This window comes from Acanthaster planci, linkage group LG10, assembly GCF_054643075.1.
Source record: "Acanthaster planci isolate LZ-2023a linkage group LG10, COTS_SCS, whole genome shotgun sequence".
NCBI lineage: Eukaryota > Metazoa > Echinodermata > Asteroidea > Valvatida > Acanthasteridae > Acanthaster > Acanthaster planci.
This window is the reverse complement of record NC_141786.1, coordinates 5,546,862-5,565,376: the sequence shown is the minus strand read 5'-3', so window position 1 is coordinate 5,565,376 and position 18,515 is coordinate 5,546,862. Positions and strand designations below refer to the sequence as shown.

The 18,515-nt window shown below is 41.3% G+C and overlaps 1 protein-coding gene across 8 annotated transcripts in view; it reads right to left on the bottom strand.

Moving 5' to 3' along the window:
- Nucleotides 1-8,246: 8,246 nt before the first annotated feature.
- LOC110980528 (protein C-ets-1-like) overlaps nucleotides 8,247-18,515 on the bottom strand; it is a 37,342-nt gene continuing 27,073 nt past the window's right edge. For 5 of the 8 annotated variants that reach the window (XM_022237298.2, XM_022237297.2, XM_022237302.2 and 2 more), the window contains 2 exons: nucleotides 13,814-14,038; nucleotides 8,247-12,080 (listed from right to left, as the gene is read on the bottom strand). In XM_022237298.2, coding sequence (XP_022092990.2) covers nucleotides 11,743-12,080; nucleotides 13,814-14,038 — 563 coding nt within the window. In that variant the 3' untranslated portion in view covers nucleotides 8,247-11,742. The remainder of the gene's footprint in view (nucleotides 12,081-13,813; nucleotides 14,039-18,515) is intronic. The other 3 variants (XM_022237300.2, XM_022237299.2, XM_022237301.2) reach the window with 3 other exon arrangements.

Below are 18,515 nucleotides of genomic sequence, written 5' to 3'. Positions count from 1 at the left end.
ATACATATATATATATATCGAGACCGCCCGCCGTTACTTCGCGCCCTCTTGTGTCCACTTATTACTATGAGTTCAGTTCAAACATCCTGGTGTTCGGGCGGCTTGTTCTCGTACGTTCACGAACAACTCGATTTATTGCTCGTGGGTCGGCCGCTCGGACGCGTCCGGACGCCGGGAACAACCGGTTATTGCTGGTAGTTAGTAGTGGCAAGCAACATGCAACATGGCGGCGTCCATGAGCTTTAATTCGAGAGTTGATGTTTGGACGGGCTGATTTTTTTTTCTATTTGTACAGGAACATTGAATTCTGTGTTATGGAAAATACTTAATGTTAATTTTGCCAAACTTCCCAGTGTCTCTGGCTTTGGAGGCCATCTCTCTACTTTTTGCTGCTGTTCAAAAATCAAAATCTTACATGTTTTTCCGTGTGTTCCTGTCAAACCCTGACGAGGAGATGGTGTGTGATCCTGTTCCGAGAACAGTGTTCCTGAGTCGTGTTCCGCCGTTTGAGCGCTGGAACAAGAAACTCATGTCAAGAATGAGCCGCCCGAGCTCGACCACAGGGCTATCAATGAGGGCGTATTATAAGGGCTATACGAGTCGGGCCGGCTAAGTGCGACGACCATGTACACATGCATGAACATGTACAGTACATGTATGATGCATACAGTACAGGCAGAAGTGAAGGGGTGGGGAAGAGCAATGTAGATGTACATGTAAGTCCGACTTGACTCAAGTCTACAGCAGACCGCACCGGTACCTATACCACAGACATGCTTGTGACTAATACCAGTACTCTGATAGGACGCCCTCTTACGTTACTCCAGTGCGACTCTGTTCTAAGTAGTCTGGTTCCCTGCCCAAAGATTCCCTGAGGACTCTTGAGGGTGTAGTCCACTAATTCAAGAGCCATTGAAAAATCAACATTGTTCAGGGCCCAATACACGGACGTATATAAAAAGCCTGGACTTGCAACGCCTTCGTATGAAGAAGAAGCAAACCAGCGGCCATTTTACCGAGCCGAATACAAATGCGTGGTTTGGGCCCCCTCCATTGACGTCAGCAAGAACAAAGGTGGGCATTGCCAGGAAAGCTTTGTATTCGGCTCGGTAAAATGACCGCGAGTGGATTCAATGATCTCTATAAGCTGATTAAGGGCATTGCAAGTCCAGAATTTATTATACATGTGCATGGCCCAATCATAACATACGTACCAACATCCCTGAGGTATCTAACACACATTAAATTATTGTATGGTTCCTAAACTTTCAATTTCTTCTCAATTTTGTGTGGGTTAACCGGTTACATTTTGAGTTATTCCCACAAAACAAAATTACCCTCCGAAAAGTGATTTTTCCAAAGTCTGCTTGCGGCCATTTTTCAAGTGGCAACCCTCAACTTTATCGGGTACTTAGGACCATTTTTTTTTATAGAACACTAGTCTTTCATTTTAACTAGTGGGAACTAGAGCCACCTGACCCTTGCAAGAAAACGCTGAGTCGCTCTCGTTTGAATCATCATTACTAGTGCAGAATGGCTGTGGAAAAGATGCTCAGCTTTGGCTTCCATCTGTTTCATAATAACCCCCATTTGATCAATTGAATGAATGAAATAAATTTCACTTGCCTCATAGATATCCCAATCAGCTGTGCTGAAAAGGTACTACTAGTCAGATCCATGAGTCCCATGGAAAAAGTACAATTTTACAAAGGTACAAAAGGCCTCTTCCAGATTGCTATGAAAAACATCAAGACACGAAACCTAAAATAAATCATCTAAGTTAAAAAAAATGTGCTAAACACAATCTGGCATTTTCAGAGCAAGGAGGAGTTCCTGCCACTTTGGTAACAAGGTAATGGCGGTAACCTTACTTTCCTTCCTTTCGAAGTATAGACAAGGAACCACCTTCTGCCTTCACGGAGCCTTACCTTTCAAATCACCTGTTTGAATTTCCCTGAGTTCATGGGCATTAGAAGGGGAAATACCGTTGCTTTAGCGCTCGATGCCCATGCACCGGACGAATCTTTCAACAACAAAAAATAGCCGTTATCGCCGGCAGTGTAACACAATAATAATACGCGCGGTTCTCATCCAGTGATCATGCGCTGTACACCATATTTTACCAGGGTCGCCCGTTAGAGGACAGTAAGGAAGGCATAATGCACGTTTGTGTGTCGAGTAAAATATTTTGAAGTTTTGTTTTGCTCTTTTAAAGTGTCTTTAGTGGCCTAAGCTTGGTGGTAATAAGCCAACGATCAATTAATTCTTTCTCCTGAATGTTTTAGTGAGAAAAGAGGGGTTTCACAATTGTACAAATTTTCCGATTACGACAGTTATAGCGCCTTCTGTTTTCCCGAAAAGCATGAACAATTTTTAAAAAACTTTTGGGGGAAAGTTCACTTTTCTAAATCTACCGGAAAGATAAAAAAGCATACGAAATATAAACTTGCACAAAGAAAGCGTCAGAGATAATTTTTCGCCTTATGAACATTAAAATCTCAGACGGCAAAATGAGTGCTCAAGAAAGAACTGTGTAAATGAATTGTAGGCGTCAACATATTAACAAAGCCTTGTGGTTGCTGGATCACAAGCTAATTTAAATGGACTTTGTGCGCACGTGTCAAGACGCATGCCGAAACATTGATCGGTGTCATTGGTCAAAACAACATCAAATGACGATTCCAGCGCAGTATAGGTTAAAGGACAGCTGAAGGTTCTCGAACTGTGTGACAACCCTTTAATAAACCGCATTGTAGTCCCCAACTGAAGCGATTCACTAAAAGCACCATCCCATCTGTCATCGAAGCCATGGTTCTTCAGGTAATACCGACTCCGCACGAATGGCACGCGACATCGACTTTTAAAGGAATGGGCTCTATACCCAGCAAGAAATGAGACCAAGGGGTACCCCCCAACATGTCCAATCCCTATACACATTCCAGACTATTGTTGCTTAACACATCTCCCCCCCAAGATGTCTGAAAGGAATTCCCCAGATTCCTGCGAGACAATGAACAATACAAAGCAGGGGGGTTCTCTCCGTCTCATACCTTGCTGCATATGATGGGCTCGCATCCGCAGAATCCCCTTTGCTAACCCTAACCCTCCTCAATCCTTCACCTGTTGGAGGACTGAGGACTGTTATTAATCCACGAGCAGAACAATGAATGCATGCTGTCATCAGGTAACTTCCATCTGGCCGTGGCCGGAGGGATAGCAGCGGCATCCAAGGAAGGGGTTTATTGTCATCACCGTGGACACTTTTTTTTCTAATGGAAACTAAGAAAGGTGGCCGTGTTCTCTTTATTTCCTCACAAAAATGACGTAAAATTCGCTAAGTAACTTCCCCCACACTGACCACACGCTCTCTGTGTAGGAAAAATCAGTAATTTGCCATGACCAACTTTAAAACGATTTGCGTCACGCTTCTGCAGGACACACTGACGTCCCTTTCGTTCTGGCGCCTGTATGACATGGGAGCCTGTGGGGGGGGGTAGCCTCTTGCCAGCGTTGCTCCTCGAGTCGTGACAAATAATGTTATCAAGTCAGATAAATCCAATTGCACGTGGCAGTACAAAGATTACACCATTAGCTGACATGCTTTATGTACGCGTGATTTAATCCGTATATTCTTGATATATCACGGAAGAGTAAGGACAAGGATATTTTTTTATACGTAAATACTACTGAAACTCCCACGTTCTCCCGATAACCACTAGAACCGAGGGCTTTGCATGCCCTTATCACACAGATCGAAATTACTCCTGTGTGGGTGGTTACGGTGGCCCGGAAGGGACATGAAATGCACGACTGGTCGTGAATATTTTCGTGATGTCGTACATGTTTTTCACCACTAGTCGCGAATATTCTTCCACTAGCTTAAAGGGTGCCTGCACTAATAACAAACAGCAAGTACATGACAATAAGCGCCTGCCTGGCCTGACCTTGAGCATTCTGCGTGTATTGCGGTGCAGTAACCATGCATTTGTAATATTGCATGGCTGTCCACGTGCTATGCCAAGTGAACAGTTAAGATGTGCATTGAGAAAAAAGACAAGGGCATTGGGAACGACGTGGCTCAGCAAAACAAGGTTTGCTTTCCACGTGGCTTGTTCCAGCTATTTCCGAGAGCTAGGTCATCTTCACCACATTGGAAATACACGGAGACACACCGGACAACAGACCTAGTCGGGCAAATTATCGTACCCTTCAAGTCACTAGGAAAATATTCGCTATCGAGTTTGCGACTAGTAAATCTATTCTTGACTAGTCGTGAGACATTATTTGCGGCGTCGCAAATATTTGCGACTGGTGGTGAAAAAAAATATTCAGGGCGTCACACGCGCAAAAAAATATTCACTACTAGACGTGAAAAATATTCACAAGGTCGCACAAATATTCAAGACTTCGCAAAAATTATTTGCGGATGGTCGTGAGTAATTTCATGACGTCTCAAATATATTCGCTACAATTCATGAATGAATTTACGACGTCGCTCAAAAATTGTCCCTTCAGGTCCACCGTATAGGTGGTCAATGCTGCGCGTCAAGTGTATTTAAATACATGACTTGTGTGCACGATCGTCAGCCGTCAGTTGGCTACTTCTTGTTCCCTTTGCAACCCCATCACTCATGCCCGCCCACGCACCATCAACACCGCACTTTCCTGTGTCAGACATGCGATGTTTTATCTGTGGGCCCCCGAGAGGATTATCACAACAAAGTCGCTCTGAGTCCGCCATGCTTTAAAGTTTAAAGGGGCCGTGTTGTGTTATTTTCTCAGGCGCACAGTCTTTTTTACCCTGCACCTTGGTCTTTTTCATCGGTGTTTGAAACCTATTCGACTTATTTTTGAGGTTGTTTATTGACTGTTGATGTATTCTGTGTCATGTCATTTTTAGGGTAATATGGTACCTTATATTTATTTTGCTAATGCAAATTGGTATAATTATTTATGAGCAAATGTTTATGTCATCAAAGGAAGAAACCTTACTACAACAACTATTTCTGCCCGAGATTAATCCCGTATCTCTGGATTTCCTTGCATTCAAAGACTTTATTTGGTTTGATGATTTGTTTTTTCATTGTTATTTCAATGGGCCTTGAGCTCAATTTTCCTAGCAACGGAGGCTCCTTTGGTGGTGACTGCACATTGCCGGCTTACGAACAACAATAAAACGCGAGCGTTGCAGTCGCATCGCTACCAACAAACTAAACACTCCCCATCAACATGGTTCTTTCCAACCGATAAAGGGGTGCTTCTGCTCAAGGGGAATAGAAGAGTGAGCAAAGTTTACTCACTTTCAATGATCACGTTTGCCGTTAACGGTTAGCCTTTAAGAAGCATGGCGGACACAATAGGGGGCGCTACATGTATTTGGTTTGGGTAAACTCTTTTGTGTTTGCTCCAAATCTACCCACTTCAAACAGCGCCCTCCTGTTGTGTCCGCCATGCTTCTAAAAGGTCAATTAATTGGAGCCCCCTTCCCAATAGAAAGATTGTCGTCTTTTTGACATCAAGAGCACTTAACACCCATTTCGTCAGGAAAACCGTAACTTTTATATGTTTAAAGAAATGCATTTCCAATGAAAATCCAAAGGAACCGACCTGGGCAGGGGTGGATCCATGATTTTCCAAAAGGGGGGGGGGTGAACTAAAACTCTTAGGGTCAACGTTGTGGCCGTAAAAATATAGGAAGGTCGGGTAACCACAAGCAGAGCTGTTGCTTTTTACGCCTTTGTCGCATTTCATGGGAAAGGGTCCCTCCCTCTGTTTATCTCCTCCCTCCTTTTCTTCTCTTTTTATTTATTTTTTGGTGACAAAAGGGGGCGTGCACCCCCACAACCCCCATCCTCCCATGACCGGAGGACCTGTTTACCTTGTATCTAAATGTTCAGTCTCCGATATCCAGTGCCCCCAGGGAGAGCAGTTCTTTGATAACTGACGGGGCTACCTTGGTAAAATCACCGATTTGCTTGAAACCACCTCGGAACTTACCCATTAGACTGTTTGATAGTTTCTCAATTTACTGCTGCTGATTGCTTGCGCCGCCTCCCCCCCCCGGAAAAAAGGGTGAGACTCAAGATACTGTTTCAATAGAGAGAGGGGCGCTCTTCATTCAAAACATTATTTTTGTTGTATATAAGCAACGCCCCCTCTTTTCCTGGGGAAGTTGCGCTGCAAAACAGGGACGGTCTTAATGCTTATTTAGTGGCCATGGTATCCAGGTTTTACCCCAAATCCAGGCTATGCGTGGCTGGTGCGCCGCAGGCCGTTTGTGTTTGATCCACGACCCAGCCAAACTTCTCTTTTTCGTGCGCCCTCATTCACCCTTTCCTTACCATTAGGGGAGGCCTAAGAAGTATATACCCCAAGGGGCTGAGAGTGTGGACAGGCATGATAACAGGAAATTGCCATAAGCCTTCCATCGCTTGCACTCAAACAGGAGGTCTCTCTAAGTGAGCAACTGACCCGAATTTCACATAAATCCTGTCAATTTCTTGGGTTCTATTTTTAGGTCCAAACTTCTATTTTCTGCTAACGAGATGTGACATTTCTTGAGAGCTGCATTGAATGCGCTATACTGGGACGCAGCCCACAATGCACTGGTAAGGGAAGTAACGTCTTAATAAACAGAATAGTGAGAGAACACAGGAATTCCAAGGGCATACTGCCTTGTACATAAAAGACTTGAATTTGAAGGATGTAGGCTCAACAATGTGCATGGGTCCTCTCGTTCGCTATATTAACACACCGCACACAATACTTAATTCCACTTTGCCGTGTTCAAAGGACCCACGACATTATACTTCGGAGCATGCAGTGTGACCCTTCCAAATATAATGTATGAATACATTGCTTTACATCCATGTTTGGTAAGAAAATTGCATCTTGTCAACATTCAATATTTCCCATGTTTTGCTTGACATATACGGGCGTTCCTTTGTATTTCTTAATTCAAGTAAGACAACGTTCATTAAGGGGAGGGGGGTTTCCCAACTCACTGGGAACCCAAACTTTCCTGATTAAAAAGGGTACGTATGTAATAGAATTTAAAGAAAGAAATTTAAAGAAAAAAACATACATCTTGAAAAAAGAATTTAAAGAGCCTACTCGAATTATTAAAGAAATGAAGCAGCTGAAGGAGAACGAAATTGAAGACAAATTTTATCTAACATTAAAGGATATCACTTGAAACACTCTCCCGGTATGTGTGCTCATGAATATCCAAATTTCCTGAAAAAAACAAACAAACTAAAACAGCAATGGCACCAGACAAAGATGCTCTTAAAAGGTAAATTGGGGGGAGGGTGTTAGACACAAAACGATGTATTTCACAAGGACTCCATAAAAATCGAGTTCCCGGAGTCGGACATTGCAAGGTCCTCCTCCAGCAAATTTTCTTACTTATAGTAATATCTGAATTAGGAAGTATTTCATAAAGGGCATAGCTGCCTTCAAAAGTACACGTATTGCGCTTGAATGTGCTCGTACCGTTTGTAATGATAATGAATTAAAAAACAATTCCATATTGGAATTTAGATGAAATTACGGCACGCCGTTTGCGCCAGTGTACTTGCATGTATTGTACATTCTGCCAGTGAAGAAATTCACTCGTCTTATGTACAGAAATCAGATTTGAAGTTTCCCATACCTTTGTCCCTTCAAACGTTAGATCTTGCGACACTTGAGTTTGTCCTGCCCCGTGCATGCCAAGTGCGCAAGCTGTAATGGCTTTCTGACTCAGACATGCAGCTATTTTTGGCAGTTATAACGTGTGACAAATGATTACGCCGTTTCCGAATGGAAGATTCAAAGACGTCCAAAGTGTCAGGGGCTACCGTTTTTGCTCTCATGACTTGTGCGGTGTAGCGCTGTGTATCAGGGTCATGTTTTTTTCGCCTATTTTAATGATGTCTTGAGAAAGAATTTCTTGAGGCATGAAGAAACACCAGAGACATTGTTCTTAATTTCCTAAAACACATCTTTTGTGAGACATTTGTGGTTTTTGTGCAAGCAGGCGGGACAGTCATCTTGACCTGTAAATCTGAGAATTTTTAAAAAGTTGTATTCGGCCATGGTTTTCCACTGTTTTTCCAAATGTTTAACTCTATTTTACTGATGATACCAGGAGATTCGCATTACTCCTTCCAAAAACGTCCAGAATAAGAAAGTTAGTGGGAAAAAATGCAGCCTCCCCAAACACAATAAAACGCAAATGACTTTGACATTTCGAATGCGGAGTGTCAAGTAATCTTTTCCTTCTTTTATTGAAGCTTGGACATAATGAACAAGGATCATTCAACGAAGCGTTAGTTATTACAAAGGCACAAGTTTTAGAACAATGACATGAATGGTCAAGGTAAATAATGCGTAGATACGTCACAAATTTGTGGAGAAAGGAACAGCTTAACAAACAGATCCGCTTTTATAATTTTGGTCTGGGATCGGGAAACCTGACACAGAGTTATTTCCTTGACCTGGGCTTTGCCATGGATGGCTTCCCACTTCAGTTTCGCATTTAATGTCACGGTTTCTGATTGGTTTGATTTCAGTTCCGAATGTGATTGTTTTTCTTCTTTTTGAGAGACATCGCACCAAAGTAGGGACTCTTTTCGGTCAGAAGCGAAGCCCAGACAATAATAATTGTCCAAGCCTAGTTCCTGACTCGCCGGCCTACCATACATAACACGCCGAGAGTTGTGGTAAAACGCTATGCACGTCTACACGCAGACGACGTGATACATGTACAACGTGTACACTAAGCCTACGTTCTTCATAAACTAAGCGAAGGAAGAAATATCGCGGGGCAATACAAGGAGTGACAATGACTTTTTCTTTCTTTTTTACATAAACATTTACACATCTACAGTAGTCATGATGAAAAAAAAATTCTTTTCGAACACCAGTGCCAGCACTGGAGTATGTTTCTGTCAAACCTATCCTAAAAAGACAACAACAGAAAATCAAAACATAAACACTTCTCTAATGTATAACAACTTTTTCTTAAGCAGAGAGCGAGATCAAAAGTTTGAAATGTCACTCTTTAAAGTCAAACACAAAACACGTACCATCCGCAAACAACAACGGCCAACATCAATAGGCGGCCAAATCATGCAATGTGCACATCATTATACGGCGCATGCTCAGTACGGTAGTCACGTGTTCACAGTGCCTCAAATCAAGATCAGCTCCCAACTCCTACTTACAAATTCGCGGCACATCGCATACGGAACATGTTTACATTTTGCTGTAACAACAAACGGTACATAGAGTGTGTCCTCAAACTACGAAGAAAATAATACACATTTACATAATAAGAATAAAACAACACATCTCGGAAAGAGAGTAATCGCCCACAGTTTTAAGCAAAAATACGTTAAAAATTCAACAGTCTGGCTGTGAGATTTGTTTTGTACAAAAATGTGTGAAAAACGTTCAGAAAATAGAGCATTGGTGATATATAATGTATTGAAAACCAGTGTTAAAAATATCTGATTTCAAAAGAAGACATTACATCGGTCCCATCCAAATCTTTCTCGACGCAAACTTACAGGTTGTTACAAATGACCCCTGAACTTGCCACACAGACCAGAGGTGTGAAAGTTACAGACATGAACATGAAATTTAAAAATAATGCCGCACGTCGGAGGGCGCACCTATGGTGTGGAAGTTGAAAAGTGTGCGATTTTACAATCTGGTTTTGGCCCGCAAAACTCAGATTTGAGAACGTTTACATTGATTTTCAAAAGTTGAAATACAGCCTAAACAAGACACAGCTATAAGACGATACCATTTTAGCCTACATGTGTCAAATGATTGACCAAATTAGTATTGATGACGTTGATTTAAGCTCTGTCGGTCGAAATGTTTAAAAATGTGCAAGGGATAGACTCAGATAGATGAACAGTGTACAGAACAACTCTTTTAAAAAAAAATCGGCAAAACTGAATTGCCTCCTGTGGAACTGAGTAAGTCTCCAACCCAGTTCAAAAGAGGTTAAACACATGAACTCTAACCTAATTACAGATTTAAACCCATCGGATGAGAACTCAGGGATGGCCAAGTTTTGTTTATGTTTCATTCTCTGGCTCTTACAAACCTGCGACTGTACTGTAATCACACTTTTTTGAGGACAAAAAATCTTTTCAAGTACATCACCATTTGCGACATTGGTCGTTTACTTTTTAAAGTTTTTAACTGAAGACTAAGTACTACAACTAGACAGTAATTTATTTACAGAATAAAACTGTACACGCATGGTTTCCATGGAAACCAGCCACAGGTAAACCCCCCCAAGTTGTGCCTGAATACCAGTAAGACAGGAAATGAGCTGCTTTGCTAGATAAATGTAAGGCTACTAAAATCTCAGAAAGACCATAAAAATATGACAACCTGTAGCGATTGTCTGCATAAAATAAAACTGATTTTTAAAAATAAATTAACAACACTGACTCTTTTTCCCCACAAAAGCTTACACTCTTTGTATACATCTCTGTTGGCATATACAATACCAGTACAAATTTTTTTCTGCTAGAAAGTGGAATTTTGTTTTTCATTTTGGAAAAGGAATGCCTGTGTGATTATTATAAAGAGCACCATTTATTTTTCTTAGAAAGAAAAATTACTTGGGAACAAATGACCAGACTCAGATAAATGCACAGATCAGCCAAGAACAATTTACTTAAAGTCTTTTGTATAAAAAAAAGAACTTCGGTAATGCAATTATACCAGTGCACTTTGCGAAGTAAACTCAACAGACTGGCTGCCAAATATTTGAACACTTGTGTGTTGGACATCACATGAAAACACTATACTGCCTTTACAAGAAATACTGAACAGTCAAAACACAAAGTTGGCATGGCAACAGACATTCCTAAACAAGGAATAAAAACGGTTTAAGTAGAGTATATATGTATATATATATATATTTACCAGAACCCCATTGTTTTTGTACACTACAGGTCAACTTATCAACAGAGGCACAATCGACATGCCTCAAGACTTTTCTTTTTGGCTTCCAGAAATTACCCTGCACAGAAAGGGGGACACTGGGAAAACAGCCAGAGGCCTCGGGCCATTCAAGTTTGTTGAAATGACGTTGCCGGCTTGGCGAGCATGGCACACAACTGACCCATACAACAGTGTCGCCAAGGACATTCTATAGACATGCACAAAGCTGAAGCCAGACAAATTCTGGCCAAATAAAACCATCAGAAAAGAGCACCATGAATCAGAGCATTGGAACAACTCAAGGTTTCCTTGGAATGGATATATAACACATACAAGTCCTTATAAGGGTGGAGCCATTACTTTGCTGACCAACCCCCGACTCTCCTATCAAAAAGCAGAATAACTGATCAGTTGAGTCGTTTTTCTCAGCCACTTATCTGCAGCATATGCTGCATTTTAGAGAAACACCAGAACGAACAATTGAGTGTATTACATAAAGGAAGCATAATCATTTGAGATTTTCTAGGACCTTTGAGGGTGTAAAAACTGGGTGGCACTTCCCACTGAAGTCGAGATCCCATCACAAGCGGGTTACAGCAAGGATTCTCCGCAAAGAGTCAAGAGTTTGTCGGTCACCTCCAATGAGAGGCAAGCCTACGTTAGGACATTTGAGTAACGACTGAGGGTGGCTGAGAGTCGCTTTTCAGTTGGCATCACGCCGACGGATTGAAAATTACGGCGTGGCTTGGGAGGGTGTGGAGAGAGGTCAGTCTGCTACCACGGCTTCAATCAGTCGTCATCCCGGGCGGGGCTGACGCCCACCATCTCGTGCAGCTCCTCGGGGGTGTAGCCCAGAAGGCTCTGCAGGTCGCAGACGAAGCGGTACACGTAGCGCTTGCCGGCGGTCTTATGGATGATGTTCTTGTCGTAGTAGTAGCGCAGGCCCCGGCTCAGCTTTTCGTAGTTCATCTTGGGCTTGTTCTTGCGCTTGCCCCAGCGCCGGGCCACCTCGTCTGGGTCCGACAGCTTGAACTCCCAGCCGTCCCCGGTCCAGCTGATGATGTGCTGGCAGGTCCGATCGGTCAGCAGCTCCAGGAGAAACTGCCAAAGCTGGATCGGACCACTCCCTAAGAAAAACAAATAAACCAAAAGAAAAACACATACCCATTTTAATGCGAGAGTCATTATCATCAGCAGTCCCATAAAAATTCCAGCAACTGTGAAACACTTATCCAGAACAATTTCTCTTATTTTGTATGTCAACTCTTAGTTTGTCCCTCGTCTTTATATCTGAAGAAGTGACTGTACTTTCAAAAACTTACATTTCACTTTAAATTTGATCTTTTAAGGTGTTATCCGTTTAGTACGTGAATATTACTTCTTTGAATTCCACTTAGTATACTTAATACAGCATTTCTAAAATTAGAACAATTTCTTTCAATAACACAAGTCAAAGCCAAGGGGTGAGATGCAGTTTAAAATTGGCATTCAATTCAAATAATCCTGTAAACAAGTTTTCATAGGGTTTCAGTAGTTACTATAATACAAAATGCAAGCCAGGCAACGACCATTTGACCATGCACTGAAACCTTCTTACACCCAAAAAAACCAAACAAACAGACAATTTCCCACGCCAATTTCTCTGCTCCACCCTTCACTTTATAATGAGGCGCCCTCCCAGTTTCCCTAATTACACAAAACACTGGGCCTAAACAAACCCACCCAACAGCTCCCGTTGTTACGGTAAAACCGCAGGACCGCTAATACAAAACAATACACTGCTTTCAATCTGCTCTTTGGCACTGTGTCAAGGATACAATGCCAAGCCCAGGCGGGCGCACTGTACCAGCCACTTTGCCCCCAGGCCGATCCCGACAAATTTCAAAACAAAACGCCTCCTACTTTCTTTTTTTTTTATCCCCTCTCTGACAAACAAGAGATGGTGATTATACGTTCATGAATGAATAATAACAAAGTCTGCTTTGGACTCAGATTAACAATGCCGGCGCACTTTTCATGCAGATCAAAGGAGGAAAACTAATAAACCCTCCCCACACAAGTTTTGAATTATCTTCCAAAGGAGAGACACAGGGCCTTTACGACTTTCCGACTGTGGGCTGATTGGCGCACATGGCAGGATGCCTTCTTTTAATTAAGTGCACAGGTGCCACGTGTACAATGAACATGCATAAAAACACATCAACAAGTGCACCCCACTAATTATGTAGAAACCTTGGTGACTGTAATCAAACTAAACATGCTGCACACATGTACCAGTACAGGCACAAGGTCCAAGTGCATTCAGCATACATGCACCATTTCTAAACATCTGCTGACAACCTCAATTTTTCTTTGGGCTACAAGAAAAAAGAGGCTTTTTCTACTAAATTGATTACAAAGTTCACTGGTGTCGGCATCAATCACTGGTTGAGGTTCACTTTCTTGCAATACCAGACAGTGTTTCCAATTTATTGACATTGTTTCCTGTTCAAATTACAAGAATCTTTACAACCACAGAGCTTGTTCTCCCCCCCATCAAAATGCTTCAAATGCCAATATTTCCGATACTTTGCAGTATTCCATAAATCAGCATTTCAAAAAGTTTCCTGAATACATATAATTTCAAAACGTTGGAAGAGCATTTCCAAATATCTAATTCTTTCCAAAAAGTCATGATCAAATTCTAGGACTTTCCCAATCACATGCTTACCGGATTCATAACACATCAAGATGCAACTTTCGCAGACTTTTAAAACTACTTCTAAGATTCCAAGACCACCAATATTACATGTACGGTATTCCCTTTCTAAATAAATCTTCCATCATTTCTACAGAATGAAGAAATTCTCAAGAGAATTACCGCTGAATATCGAAGGAGCTGTACCTGAATAACCGGCAAGCACGGCAGCGGGAATGACGGGGTTCGACGAGCCTTCCAAGGGTGAGGTGGACCGCGTGACATTTGTGTGGACCAGCCCATTGAGGTCAGAACTCGTGCAGCTGTCCGACAGCGACTTGCAGATGGGAACCTGCTGGTAGCCATTGCTGGGGTTCTCAAAGGTGTCAAAGCCACCAAACTGATCTACTGGGCAAACAAGAAGACATTAAAGGACTCTCTCAACAGAACTGACAAGCAAAATCACTTCACTGAGTCTCAAACTACACAATTCTTGACACTTCACGATTGACAGGCAGAACACATGCACATGTGCTTTAACTCCAGTGGAATCTTTGAGTCTTTCTGTTGAAAAAAACCCAGTCAGGATCGAAACAATCTCTTTATAACTTTTACAATCTGTATACTTTTAACAACTTCAGTAACTTTCACCAATTTTTTTGCGTCACAAGCACATGTATATGTATATACATGTATACCTCTTGCCAAAAATCCGTACCAGTACCTGTGTTGTGTTTATTAAGGTAATTCCAGAAATAAGGGGAACAAAAGAGTGATATTTGTGTGTCTGTTCCATCTGACCTTTGTGATTTGACATGAAAATATCACCGGAATTGATTTCAAACCATTACTACTGGTATTTGTGTGGCAGGTACATGTAATTTGCATTACTTCATCACTCCTGGAAATTAGAAAATGTGTTCTGACCTTACAATATCATCTGTCAGATGTGACAGGAACATGAAAAAAAATGGACACCTAATTTCTGGAATAACCTGTTATTTTTTTTTTTTACAAATTAACCTTACAGTCTTGAAGACAGTAAATGTTCTCAAAAGATGAAGAATGTTTACACAAAACAGCCCTGAAATTCACTTTTTACTTGTCAATAATGGTTTTTATTTCAACATACGAAGACCTTGCTCTCATTGCAATCCTTCAAGTACGAGTAAACATCCTCAGATGAGGAGACAAAACGTGATGTTCCTTTTCCTCCTTATGAGAAACGGAAGAAGCCCAAGTGAACATTCATGCACACAAAAGATTAGTAATCACTCTTGAGAACATGTACATTGTCTTTTGTAAGATTAGGGGAGGCGAAAGCCTACAGTCCAACGCTTTAATAAGTTGAAGAGCTCACAATGGCCCTTTAAACCCCCCCCCATTAAACATCTGCACAGGAAGGGAGCCCTAGCCTGGGATGTCCTGCTCCACTAAGTCGTTCCACAGCAGAAAGGAAGAATGCGGTTAGCGTCAGGGGCTGATGTCATTTCCTCTTTCAGGAAAAAAGGAGCAGTGTTCTGACATCTGACTTTGCAAACTGTTGAAAAAACTGCTGCGCTGTGTGCCATGTTGACTTAACTTTTATGCATCAAGCCATACGTACACGTACCAGTACATGTGTATGTGTAAACGAACATCTTGACATTAAAAGGGTGTGTATAGCCTTTCTGAATAAGGTGGGATATCAACTAGAAGATTCTAAAGTCCCCTCTCCAATGCCAATGTCTTTGAAATTCCCCCCAAAAGGAGGCACAAACCTACATGTATCTCCTTGTTACTTTGACGATAAACTAAAATACTGGAAAGTTTTCCTTCATGTTGAACCCTGAACACTGGCAAGAAGAGGGCACAATACTATATATGTACATGTACAACACCTTTTCATACAAAACCAGAAAACTTTTCTAAAGAAAACCATGGCACCTTCCTGTGAAACAGTCACGTCTTGACTTTGTGAATTCCAGTCTGACACAAGTCAGCAGCACAACAGTCACATCGATTGACCACTCTACAGCTACTGTGAACTAGTTCTTCAAATTTTTACAATACCCAAACTTGTTTCAGTCTCGAGCAACACTCACATTTCACGAGGGCTGTGTAGACCTGTACATCTCAGATACACTATTCAAAGAAGTTAAGGATCACTTTTTGTTTTGTGTATACACACTTTTTATGAGATATTTTACTGCTGAAAATGTGCATTTGATGTTATGAAACATTTTTTCAATTTTTTATTTCAATGAGAACACCATCTAGACAAACAAAAAATGATAGGACTAGACCCCACCCGTTCATGGAAAAAAAATTGGAAGTTAAGAAAAACGTGGTCCTTAACTTTTTTGAGTAGTGTAAGTTAAGAAAACGTTCATGATAATTCGGTTGAACAAAAGGAAACCTGAAAATCCCAGTAGTAATTTCCATGTAACTTGATGCAAGGGTTAATTCTCTAAAACCACGCCCACAGGTAGAGTATGTACATGCACAACTTTTCATACATACACCGTACCAAGGTACACTGTCCAAAGTCTTGTCACAATGATGAAAGTTGCAACAATCCTGTTCTTTTTTTTACAAATGGAAAGCTGTGCTTTTCTTTCTTGAATGCTTTCTTATCTGTTCTTTGACAGCACATGATTTCTAGATGCGCATGACATGCATGTGCTGGTTTTCATCTGTATATAGTAAAATACATGCATTTTCATACTTTCTTTTTCAACTTCTGGCTTTTTCCTTTGCTGCTAATTATTACTTTAAGGTGAATTCCGACAATGATGAAATTGCAAACAAATATTAGATCTTGCCAACAAGTAATTCTTTCTGGATTTACCCTTGTAAATTATACCTTACTCTTGTTTCGCAAAAATGAATGAGAGAATTACTTTTGATTGATTGTGAAAATGGAAAGTAGCAAACTCGGACTCAAATGCTGGTCGCCTGAACTGTGTTCACTGATGCATGCCAGTATCACTATTCAAAACTAAAAATGCACGTAATGAAGAAATAAACATCACCATCTCTGGTTCTCACAAGGTTCTAATGTTGTACGACTCTGCTTGTGCTAGTTTTGATATCTACATGTACGCGTGTACCTGTAATATGCTTGACATACATGTACATGTAGCATATCATGGTAAATAGACTTGCACAAATCGGGAAGGTTTTAAGTTTCAAATACTGTATGTCACATTGTTCAAAATGGATAAGTGAAGCACCCTAGCACAAGACAATATGTCCCCCCCCCTTGAGGGAAAGTGGGAAGGATCTGAGGGAAAACAATGGAATTTCAACCAGAGAAGAACAGTTTACGCCAACAGCTTCTGAGACTAGTACTACCCACAGCAAGCACATACATACTGATTGTATCATTAACTCGCAAGGGTGGTAAATCAGGAATTTACATTTGATTTTAACAACATCTACAAACACTTTCCCATACTGTTGAAATGTTTAGCCGACACTTTACAGAGGACTCCGACGCCCAGCTCCATGTTTTCATATAGGCATATCAGTGCATGAACCGGTAACTGTATAGTTCAGCAATGCACATGGTCCAACCAATGGAAAAATGTAGATTGATGTTGGGGCATTTAAAACAAGCAGTGTTATTGTTTATTGTTTCGGATCCATTCGTTTTTCTCAAAAAGTACATACATGTACAATGGATGCCAAAAGGGAAAAAGACCCAGTATGTTACAGGCATCGTTTACGATAAAATGGAACACCAGACTGTGCGTTAATCAAAACGTCAAACCTCTAAACGTTTGGGAAAATTTGTAAACAGATTTGGAACATTTTTCGTTGAAACCCTTTTACTTTTAAAAATGTAAACATCCCACCCTTAACTAACTCCCATCAAAACAACTTTACTTGTTTTCCCTGTAGGTGTATTCACTAAAGACTGTACTGCATAGAAAGCATACAGTACATTTATGCACATGCTATTGGGAAAAAAAGACATCTCTTTTTATTTTTTAATTTGTGAAGTTTCGTAACGGAAGCAAACGGAATGCATACATGTCCTGTTGGAATTAAATATCATTTTAATGTGTTCATAAATTCAACCGAACAGTTTTTATTGGGGAAACGTACATGTAGGGTGACTAAGAAAGCTTGTTTTGGGATAACCTAAGTCAGATGACTCAACTTCTGTTTCGCCTCACTCTCTCTTTTCACAGCGCAAGAAAAACTTCCCCACTGTGTTTGATGTTGGGCAGGGTCCCTTCCAACGTTAATTGAAAACTTCCAGGAAGGGGTTGGGGGAGGGGGGGCACAGCACAGAGTGCTACATGTATACATGTCCATATGTACGTATTAGCCTGTAATCCAAAGTGTGGTGTGACTGGAATGTTGATTTTTCATGTCCGTAGATAGCCTTGCGATATCTTCTTCTCCATGTGTACATGTTCATGTATGTACATACAATAAGTACAGTGTGATAAGGGAGCATCAGACATGGTACGCGTACCGGATACGCATGCGGCTCGGAAAAAAACGGAGAGTTACAAAGCTTCATGTGATTATTTTATCCTCCACAGTGTAAGCAATGCCAATGTCACATCAACATGCTCACACCTACACATTTACGTTTTTGAAATACAAGTAACTGTACCAATCGTTTTTCCACGCTGAATTTGTACTGGTGTCCCACATCTGCACAATGAAGAGCACAGCATGTCAACCATAGACCACACAGAGTTGAACAGAATTCAAGGAAGCCAAGTGAGACAACCTGTGAGCTGCTCACATAAACCAAAGCTAATCAACACAAGCCTTTCACAATACCGCTAGTGCATCTCCAAGAGTTTGCAACGCACTGACCAATCATAGTGCGCAAAATCTGTCGACCCGATGCGCATCTGGAAAGGGTCGGCAGATTTCACGC